This window comes from Stenella coeruleoalba (genome assembly GCF_951394435.1).
Source record: "Stenella coeruleoalba genome assembly, chromosome: Y".
Lineage (NCBI taxonomy): Eukaryota > Metazoa > Chordata > Mammalia > Artiodactyla > Delphinidae > Stenella > Stenella coeruleoalba.
In genome coordinates this window covers 2,396,462-2,407,667 of record NC_137168.1, presented here as the reverse complement: position 1 = coordinate 2,407,667, position 11,206 = coordinate 2,396,462, and the positions used below count along the sequence as shown (strand labels likewise).

The 11,206-nt window shown below is 44.6% G+C and overlaps 1 protein-coding gene across 2 annotated transcripts in view; it reads right to left on the bottom strand.

Moving 5' to 3' along the window:
- Positions 1–340: 340 nt before the first annotated feature.
- LOC307181037 (protein WWC3-like) overlaps positions 341–11,206 on the bottom strand; it is a 28,293-nt gene continuing 17,427 nt past the window's right edge. The window contains exons 2-3 of one of the 2 annotated variants that reach the window (XM_079911794.1): positions 1,681–1,908; positions 341–1,534 (exon numbers count right to left, since the gene is read on the bottom strand). In XM_079911794.1, the coding sequence (XP_079767920.1) occupies positions 1,490–1,534; positions 1,681–1,908 (273 nt within the window). In that variant the 3' untranslated portion in view covers positions 341–1,489. Of the gene's footprint in view, positions 1,909–11,206 lie in introns of both variants that reach the window. The other variant, XM_079911793.1, reaches the window with a different exon arrangement.

The following is an 11,206-nucleotide window of genomic DNA, read 5'->3' as shown; positions in this document are numbered from 1 at the left end:
TTCAAGGAGGAAGAAAAGAACCATGAATAAATGACAATAGAGTGAATTTGCCTGAGTTTCTGTCTTCCACCCTTCAAGTCAAAGAAAACAGCATGGAAACTGTCGAATCTTCACACAACAGCTACTCTTTTATAAAATAACCTGTTTGAGATGTTAATTTAACAACAAGGAAAAGCCAAGCCCTGCTTGGCTTTTCGAAAAAAAATTGGACTTTTGAAAAAAAATTGTATATTAATAACTTTGCACAAATATTTGAAAGACAATTTTAGCTAGACAATTTTAGAACTTCGCAGAAATAAAATAGGCAGATAAATACTCCAGCAAACATCATCAACCGGCAGCAGGGGTATGTTAGCCCGTGGTCTCGTGAAAAATGTTATCTTCTCCGTGGGTGGGCATGGAAAAAATTATGTTAGAAGGTGATATGCAGACACTGAAAGCTGGCAGGAAGCTCTCATATCAATGATGGCTTTCCTTGTTCAAAGAACAATCAGAATTTGAATTTCCATAATATATGTTCGTATACAAATTCTCAAAATTTTAATAGAAGTTATGATACTCCTAGGAGGGCAGGGATTTATCTCCAGTGGCTGGAAGAGTGCCTGCTACATAGTGTTAACTCTTGTTCTATCAACAAATGAATACATTTTAAAAATATATCAATAGATGAATTCTAAATCAAAACTGAAGGAAGTGGTTATAATATCTTGTGTTATTTTATGATAAGGACATAAAAATTACAGGTATAGAAAAAAACAAAGCTAAAAGTCAGGCACAAAGTAGTATGGATAGAACTGTGTTAACTGCGGCTGTATAAAAGAACAAAACCATGCAAAACTAATTTATGTCATTAGAATTCAACACAGTGTTTAAGGAAATTTGCAGAGTAATCTGGAAATGCTGATAATGTTTTGATTTCTGTCATGTTCAGTTTATGAGAACTCACTAAACTGTCTTGGTAAGAAAAGAACATTTTCCTGAATATAGAGTATGCTTCACTCTAAATTTTAAAAAGCAAAGATAACACATACTGTACATATGTAAATTGCTGTTATTTATGATCATAAGCATAAAAAGATATTACAAGAGCCGGTAAGTGAATTATGTTTATTAGATGAAATCAGTCATGAAAAAAATAACAGGTTAGGTAGTAACATGTGGTATGTTAATTCTTAATAAGCTGAATGCAAAATTAAACAAAAATGATCACACCTGGCCTTAATTAAAGCTCCACAGAAAATAAATCAGGAGAAAAATCGCACAATGCTAACAGCAGTGGGGATTCCAGCTTTGTTCTCGACTTCCTTGTGGGTCTCTCTCAATACTTACTTTACTCTTCATAATGACAAAGGTATGACAGTAAAAATCAAGCGCGAGAGTGAGGCCTGGGCTTCTCCCCACCTGAACGCCTGCACCCAGCTGGATGGGCTCTTTGAGGTTCCGCCCGCGCAGCTGGCACACCCCTTTGGAGGCCTTCTTCAGCGTCTTCTCAGCGGCCTGTTCTTGAATGGAAGTCAAGTTTGGTCTGTCTCGTCTGGAACAGCAACGCGGGGTGAACCAGACGGGTTTGCTTCCAGTTTTAAGGAAGAGCGATGGAAGCCCCTGCCAGCTCCGGGCACCGGGAGGAGAGAAAGGCCCGGCCGCCTGCCCCCTCCCCGCGTTGGCGGGCCGGGGCCTCACCTGCCTCTCGGCCTCCCGCAGCAGGCTCCGGAAGCGCTCGTCGCGCAGCAGCCAGGCCGGGGGCTCGGCGTGGCCGCGGAGCTGGGCGTCCTCCAGGCGCTGGCGCAGCTCGCGCAGGTCGCACAGCTCCTCGGTCAGCTGCCGCTGCCGCGTCCGCGACGCCTGGAGGTCCAGCTCCAGGTCCAGGGACGTGCGCGCCGCCAGCGCCGCCACGGAGGACCTGCAGGGCTGCGAGACCGCGGCCGTGAGCGCGCCCACCCCGCCCGCGCCCTTCCCGCAGCTTCTTCCCCGAGTGACCGACCCCACTGGAGAGAGACAGCCGCAGCGTGGCCCGACGCCAACACAACACGGATGGGGGCCACACGGGTTCAAACCTCCACTCCGGTAACGAGCCAGTGACAGCAAGCTGTCCGCTGTAATGACGACCTAGGCTTTGGCTAAAGCGCAGAGAAACAGACCCTCTCACACGGGGCAGGAGGGCGTCATCTTTCTCAAGTGCTACTTGACAATATAAGCAAGAGCCACAAAATGTTGTGTTTTCTTTGGTTCTGAAATTTCATGTGACTTGCACCTGAAAGGCACAGCTGATGATGTGCAAAAGCTTTATGACAGAAAAATTCCTAAATACCTGACAAGAGAAAAGTGATCAAATACATTATAAGGCCCGCAGAAAACGCAGCTACTGTAGAAAGATGAAAAATAGACCGACATGGCAAAATCTTAATGGCCTACTGTATAACGGGAAAAAAGCACGTTATAAACCACGTTGAGGGCTTTCTGGTTAAACACACACAAGCTGTCAAAAACGTTCCTCCCCAGGGAATTCCCTGGTAGTCCGATGGTTAGGACTCCCCGCTTCCAATGCTGGGCTGCAAATTCAATCCCTGGTCAGAGAACTACAACTGCAAGCCGCACAGCGAGGCCGAACATCAACAACAACAACAACAAAAAACGCTCCTCCCCACACACGCCTGAAGTAAGCAAGTCTCCTGTTTTCAAGAAAGCTCTAAGACGAGAATAGAATTTTGTACACGGAGCTGAGAGCAGTACTTCCCACGCCACGGCTAACAACGCTGGGGAAGGCAGTTAGTGCAACAAAATCACAACTCCACGAGCCTATCAGCGTTGTTGGGAGGACTGAATAACTGTATGCGTTTTACACACCCATAACACTATTTTGCACATATACAGAAGTTAAATGCAAATGTAAGTGACTTAATATACACAAACTCATTTAAAAGCTCTCCTGAATTCATAGTAGAGCTCACTGGTTCCCAACCACGGGTGACTTGGGCCCTCCGGGGACATTTTTGGTCGTCACAACTGGGGGAGGGGGTGGTACCGGCAACTAGTGGGTCAAGGCCAGGGATGCAGCTCAACGGCCCACAGTGCACAGGACAGCCCCCAACAAAGACAGACCTAGGCCAAAATGCCAACAGCATGGCTGCTGAGAAATACTTTTGTTGCTGAGTTATGTATTTTCTTATCACTCTCAGTCAGCGGCTACTCTAAATACAACCACCACAAGGAGATCTGGGAATTTCTTTTTCTTTCACAGAATTCTTGCCCGGGAAGGTCAGGGAACCACTACCTTACAAATTAAAAGGAGCAAAACTGTGTAAACTGGCGTGACGTGGAGAAAAACTCCGGTGTATATAAAGGAAAACTGTAGAACAGTCCTATGTAGGAGAATGCGCCACAGTGAAAGACCCAAATTTTCTAAACTGTATATACTCCCTTGTCAAAAAAGAAAGAAGAATCTCTCATACAGAATGGCTGTTTATTAATTTATTATATTTTAAAATGTAACGATCATGTATTATCTTAGATTATGACATCTTAGGAAATTAACAAATACTGGTAACATTGACATTACATACACTTTTAAAAATTATATCTAAGTAAACAAGGAAATAAACATATTACCTTTCAATTAATCTTACCTAAAATATTACCCCTTCAGGTTTGTGGAAATAACTCCCAGCATACATACAGACGGCAGATTAGTCTACGTGGCACATACCTGCTTATAGCGAAGGGTTCGTCTTTCCAAAGTGTTTCGGACAAGGGGGGACTTGCGGGCCAGCATTGAACTGTCGCTGTCACTATGATAAAGCTACACCAAAAAGACGGAGGTTCAGAAACACTTCCTCAAGAGTTCAACATTCATTCTCTGTGTACTCTGAACTGGATTATTTTGGTTCTCGTGCAGGTACTCAAACAGTTATGACGTTTAGAGCTTTTACCAAGACTTTGGGTTTCGCATACAAGAAAACCCCACACAAGAGTTTCAGGCCAAACAAAGACAAACCAAATAAGCAGACCAACCCCCGGCCCCACCCCTGCTTCAGGTCCATCAACCGAACCAGCTGAGGTTTTCCAGGCTAATCGCGCAACACAATTTCGGTCCTATCAATGCCAACTGCCACTTGGTACGGTGTGACGCTCATGAAAACCCGCACTCCCCTCAGCGCTTTTCACTTTTTATCAGTCATTCTCATTTGCTGTGTTTCTAGCTTTGGCAAGAGCTGGGAAGAGTGGCATTCCAGATAAGAGCCTCGTTCCTGGCAGGAGGACAAGCCCACACCACTAACACCCACCCTGCCCGTCAAGGGAAAAGGCCTGTCTTTAAAAAGAAAAATAAATAATGCCGACTTCACGGGAGCCGAGACGTTACGTATTTCATTTGGCGGCAGGTTTTCATTTCAGGATCAACATGTATCTGTGTGAAAGCAAAGTCCTGGCCTTCACGGCCTTACTTTCCATGCCAGTGAACCCCAGATAGCAGGAAATGTTGCAGCACTGCACTTACGTGCCTCCCAGTCATCACAAACATATATAAAAACAGAGGCCTCTAGAAGCATCGCCGGTCAGTGCGTGTGCCTTTGTGCAGGGCGCAAAGCACAGTGCAGGGGCTGGAGGCCTGTCTCTGGGGAGGTGAAGGGCTTCCTCCTTCACCGCCCCGTCCTCCTCAGCAAGCAGGCGGGAGGCTGCTCCACAGGGGTTCAGCAGGAGTCTAGGATAAGGAAGGATGGCCTTCGATCAGGCACCTCCAGCCGCGTGATGAAGCATCAGGCCCCACAAGGCCGCAGCCTGATGGGGCGGGAGTGCCCCGCCTGACCCTGGGCTGCCCGGGGCAGCGCGACCGGGACACCTCACTGTGTGGGGAGAGGAGCTGCAGGCCTCGCAAACGTGGCCACCCGGGCCCCAGCCCCTGTTGCTCCCTCCTGTGAGTAAAGGATTCCCTGCCCAAGAAAGGTGGGCTCCCTGCTCAGCTCCTGGGCAGTGACCTGTAAGTCCCTAGAACGTTCTAAGTGTCTCTGTTTACCTGGGGACCTTGGCCCGGCCGCACCGTCTCTGCTGACAATGTGAGGGGGGCCCTGGGCCACCAGCTTGACCCTGGAGGGGCTGCAGATGAAGGTCAGCCACGCCGGCCACGAGCTGTGCCCCATGACCACCCCTACAAAACCCCTGGGCACCAAGCCTCGGGTGAGCGTCCCTGGTCGGCTGTGCTCCGGGCACGCTGCCACTGCTCCGGGAAGTGAGAGCTGCCGCACAACTCCGCTGCGGGAGAAGGGTTGGAAGTTCCACCACGTCTCTCCGGAGCGCTGCCCGACGCCTCTTCCCTCTGCGCGTCGGTCTGCACCCCTTCCCTGCGGCGCATCATCATCGTGGATACGACGGCTTTTCTGAGTTCCGTGAGTCCTAGCCAATTTCTGAGCCTGAGGGTGGGCCTGGAGACCCCTCAGTGTCTCCCACGGAGGCCTGAGGGTCTGCCTCTCTCATATGATCAAACTCTGGCTTTGCCCTAATGCAGCGGCCCCTTGGTAGCCCTTTCAAGGGAAGATGCTTTCTCCAAGGAGCCCCGTCAGAGGAGCTGGAGGGTCACAGCTCTGCTCGAGCCAAACGGCGCCCCAGTGTGCTGCGTCGTGAGCACTTATCCTCAACAGCGCCTCGTCTCTGCTAGTCCGTGCCGTCACTGTCACACGGCCACGGCCGGCCAACCTCCAACCTGCTGTCCTGTCTCCACGGACCACAGCAGGTGGGGTCTCCCCCTCCACCTGTCTCAGAGTTCTCAACCCTGCGTGCAGATGAGGATCTGCCGGGAGCTCCAACCCTCTGCTGCCCAGCCCCACCCGCGACCGATGAAGAATCCTTCCAGGCAGGTGGCAAAGGACTCCCGACTTACTCTGCAAATGTACTGGCTTCGCGCTCCGGGCGAAAAAGTCTGGGAACGGACAACGGGGCTGCTCCGCGTGAAGGGCGAGCCGCGGGCCCTGCGGCCGGGCCTCCCCTTCGGCAGACTCGCCACCTCTTCCGGGAAGAGATCTTCTGTGTTGGTTTCCTTATCAACCTAGATAGTAATTTATTGTTTACCATGACTCTTTCTAGAACACAAGCATTAAATTAGTGGAGTCACCAAACAACCTTGCCATTTCCACTGGAGCTCTAACTGGCATTTCACATTTAATGAGTCTAAACGTGAATTTCTGTACTCTACCAAAAGTTTTTCATTTGTTCACGCAAAAAAATCTTAGTGTCATCCTGGACTCCTGTCTTTCTCTCACACTCCATTATCTAGACCAAGAGAAACTGCGTTGGCACAATTTTCAGAATTACAAGTATTTTGCACATGCATGAACCTAGAGCATATTAGGCTTAGTGAAATAAGTCACACAGAGGAAGACAAATGCTGTACGGATTCACCTATATGTGGAATCTAAAAACACAACATAACTGAACAAAACTAACAAAACAGCAGCAGAGTCATAAATCCAGAGAACAAACGGGATTGTCAGACGGGAGACAGGTGATGGGAGGAAAGAAATAGGTGAGGGAGATTAAGAGGTACAAACTTACAATCACAAAACAAATGAATCACAGGTATGAATATACAGGGTGGGGAACGGAGCCAATACCTGCACACTATCTTTGTGTCGTGACAGATGTTAACTCGACTTACTGTGGAGATCACTCTGACATGTACAGAAGTATGTTGCATAACAGGGACTAACAAAGTGTTGTAGGTCAGTTATATTTCAAAAACCAACAAGCTCACTGAAAACAGACAAGATCTGTGGTTACCAGAGGTGGGGATTGGGGGAGGGGGAATTCAATGAAGGCAGTCAAAAGGTACAAACTTCCACTTACAAGATAAACAACTACTAAGCATGTATGTACAGCATGATAAATAGAATGAACACTGCTGTATGTTATATATGAAAGTGGTCAAGAGCGTAAATTCTAAGAGTTTTCATTACAGGAAAAATATTTTTTTCTATTTCTGTAATTTTGTGTCTATGTGAGATGATGGATGGTCACTAAACTTACTCTGGTATCATTCTAACATGTGTGTAAGTCCAACCGTTATGATGTATACTTTAAACCTACGCAGTGTTTATGTCAATTATATCTCAATAAAGTGAAGAGAGAAAAAATCAGGCGTTTTTTGACCCCTTGTCACCAACCCTTCATCCAAGTCACCATCATCTCCTACTCAGCACATTAGTGCTACACACTTCTCATTGCCCTGCCTGATTCCATGCCTACCCTCCCCTTGAGTCAATTCTTAGTGCAATTATGGAGATCCCCATAAAACTGAAGTACAATCACGTCACCCCTGGCCTCAAAACTACTCCTCAATTTCCTACCCCTTTCAGAAAAAAAACAAGAGTCCTGAGTGGACCCTACATAATTTGGCCCCTTCACTAACTCTGCTCTCAGCTGTGACAACTGCTTCTGCTCATCGCCCCAGCCCATGCTCCTTGCTATTCTCTGACCATATTAGGCCTTCCACCTCAGTGCCTCAGTGCCTCATGCTCTTCCCCAGCTCCTGCACTTCCTTCCTTAAGGTCTCTACTCAAAATTCACCTTCTCAGAGATGCCTCAAAATGACCACCATTCCTAAAAATCTAAACCCTCATGATATTATTTGTTCGTTAGCCTCTCTGTTAAAATGCTTTCTTAAAACAGGGTGATTTTGCGAAAATGGTGAACTAGGAAGCTCTAAGTCCTGGTTTCTTCATGGAAACATCAAAAAGCACTCAACTATACCTCAAAACAAAACAAAACCATACACTGCTGAATAGACCCACAGGAGCTCTGCAAACAATCGCAGTCTTTAGTGAGCAAATGAATGAAGAAAAATGATAAAATATTCAAAGTGAAAAAATATTCAAGTGGTAGGAAAGTTTACAGCATTTCATTTTTTACTAACCCTTGACCATGGTCTTTTAACTTAGAGGAGACAGCAGCCTAGTTCCCAATTCCCTCCCTTAAACTAGAAAAAGTAGGGTAGACCTTACTTGTAACATTTTTACATGTTAGGGAGCTAAAGGTTTGGACTAGTTTTGCCTCACTTGAATCTCAGGTGCAGGAGAAGCAGCATGGCCCATCTTAGTCATAGAAAAGGATCAGAAGCAGCAGGCGGGACTCCTGAAAGCTGCTGCTGGACTGACCTACTGGTATAAACATACAATAGACCACAAAAAGCCCTACAATAAGCTGGGTACACACAATCTGGAAAATTGAGCCTTCAAAAATTGAGCTATTTATATAGGGGAATTGAGGAAGCAGAAAGCGGGGTCAGGCAACACACGCTGAAGGAAAGACTCAACACACACTGACGGAAAAAACTGGGGAGGTCATAAGCTTTCACTTCAAGGTGATGTCGAGGCTCACAGTCTGCAAAATCTGGGAAAAGTGCCTGTTTTTTCAAATGTGCAATTTTCAACAACAACCAAAAAAAATCACAAGGCATAGAAAGAAACATGGAAAGATGGCCCATTCAAAGGAACCAAATAAAGCAACAGAAATCATCTCAAAGCAAGCACAGACAACAAACCTACAATTTCAAATAATTGTATTAGGTATGTCCAAAGAGCAAAAGGAAAAAAACATGGACAAAAAATAAGGAAATCAGGAAACAATATATGAATAAAATAATAATGATGATAATGAGTAAAAGATATAAATTACTTTTTAAAAAAGCAAAGCTGGAGGTGAAAAAAATAAAACAAGTGAAAGAAAAAATTCACTAAAGAGGTAAAATGACATATTTAACTAGATATAAAAACAAGAGGCAAACTGGAAGACAGGACAATTGAAAAGAAGGAATCCAGCAAACAAAGAAAAAGGACTGAAGGAAAGTGAACACGGCCCATAGGATCTATAGGACACTGTGTCAGTGGACCATTATGGGATCCTTATAAGGAGAAAAGAGAAAGTAGTAGAAAGATTTTTTTGAAGATATAGGAAGACTTTCCACATTTGACAAAATAGACATATAAATACAAGAAGCTTCACAACTACAAGTAGGATAAACTCAGGGTGACCCACAACAAGACACATTAGTATCAAACTGAACAAAGATAATGATGTAACACAGAAAGCAGCAAGAGAGAAATTCCTGGACACATTTAAGGAAACCACAGTAAGATGATAAGGAGAAGCGTGGAGGACACAGGCAATTAGAAAAGTTGTCTGAGGACGTTTCTTTCCTAGGACTGGGCTTGCTTTGATTCCTGTTACCAGTATATACAGCTGCCTTTAAACGTCTTAATATAACTAAATTCTCACCCTGGTTCTTTTCTGGACCGTATTTTCTGTTATATTCATCTGCCTATAACCTCTTATTCCTGGCTGACAGCAGGACTGCAGACCCCCTGCGGCTCTAACATACTGCGGCACCAGCCCTGATATATGTGGCCTCAAAGCTGATATCCAAACTATACCATTAGTGGTGTGAGTCTGGCAAGACAAGAACCAGCCCTTACGGTAGTCCCCAGGTAAGGCAGAACACTGTAAGCAGGTTCCACTCATTACCTTTGCCTGAGAGAAGAAATGAGGATTGGCATTTTCTTCCCAAACACGCTGTGCTACATTGGAAAGGGTCTGGGATAAAGGTGAGCAAAATGGCATGAAATTTCCTTCTGTTTTGAATGCAGCTTTTCTTGATTAGACATGTACTTGGTTCTTAACTCATTTCTAAAGTTCTTATAAACTATTTTGACCTGTATATTATATATTTGATGTTTCCATGGGGGAAGAGAGCCTAGAGTTTCCTCGTCTGCCATCTTGTTGATTTCTCACTCTGAGGATTATTATCAGTGGCTCTGGTACACGACTGAAGTGAAGTTGGTGTCAATTCAAATTAGGTTGTTGTAACTTTAGGATCCTACATGTAATCCCCATGATAACCACACACACAAAAAAACCTATCACATATACATACAGGGAAATGAGAAGGGATACGAAACATGTCAAACAACCAAAAAATCAACTAAATGTAAAAGAAAGAGGAAATGGAGGAAATCATGGGCAAAAAAACCTGTAAGATACAGAGAAAACAAGTAACAACACAGCAACAGAAAGCATCCTTGTAAGAAATTACTTTAAATGTAAAGAGACTAAACTCCCCAAAGACATGCACTGACAGAACACATAACACAGAAACCAACAACATATTGTTCAGGAGACCCATTTTTGATCTAAAGACACAGATAGCTTGAAAGTAAAAGAAAAAATATTCTGTGGAAATAGTAACCAGAAGAGAGAAGGGAGATATACAAGCCAAAAACCATTACAAAATGCAAAGATTGATATATATGTCAATTTAATATTGACATATTGATGAAAAGTCTATTGATAAAAATGTCAATTCCTCAGAAAAATTTAACAATTATAAATACATTTGAACCAAACGTAAGAGCTCTATAGTATGTGAAGCAAACATTAATATGAGGTTTGCTATGGATTTTCAATACATGGACTTTAATATGTTGAGGGATTTTATTTCTACTTAAGTCCTTGAGTGTTTTGACAATGACGGTGGTCAAATCATTTTTTCTTCAGGTGTTAGTTTGCCACAGCTGCTCTTAAAAAGCAGCACAGCGTCTGCTCTTACATTTTGGGGTAGATTGCCTCTGTCCTCTTCATTTATTTGGTCTTGTAGGTTTTTACCCTGCTCCTTCATCTGTGCCGTATTTTTTTGCCTTCTCTCTTTTTTTTTAATGAGTGGGATTGTGTTCCTGTCTTACTGGTTGTTTGGCCTGAGGCTTCCAACACTGGAGTTTGTAGGCTATCGGGTAAAGCTGTCTTGGTGCTGAGATGAGGAACTCCATGAGACCTCACTCTGATGAATATTCCCTGGGATCTGAGGTTCTCTGTTGGCAGGAATGTAAATTGATACAACCACCATGGAGAACAATACGCAGGTTCCTTAAAAAACTAAAAATAGAACCACCATACGACCCAACAATCCCACCACTGGGCATATACCGTGAGAAAACCCTAATTCAAAAAGAGGCATGTACCACAATGTTCACTGCAGCTCTGTTTACAATAGCCAGGACACGGAAACAACCTAAGTGTCCACTGACAGACGAAGGGATAAAGCAGGTGTGGCACATATATAGAGTGGAATATTCCTCAGCCATAAAAAGAAACGAAATTGAGTTACTTGTAGTGAGGTGGATGGACCTAGAGTCTGTCATACAAAGTAAAGTAAGTCAGAAAGAGAAAAACA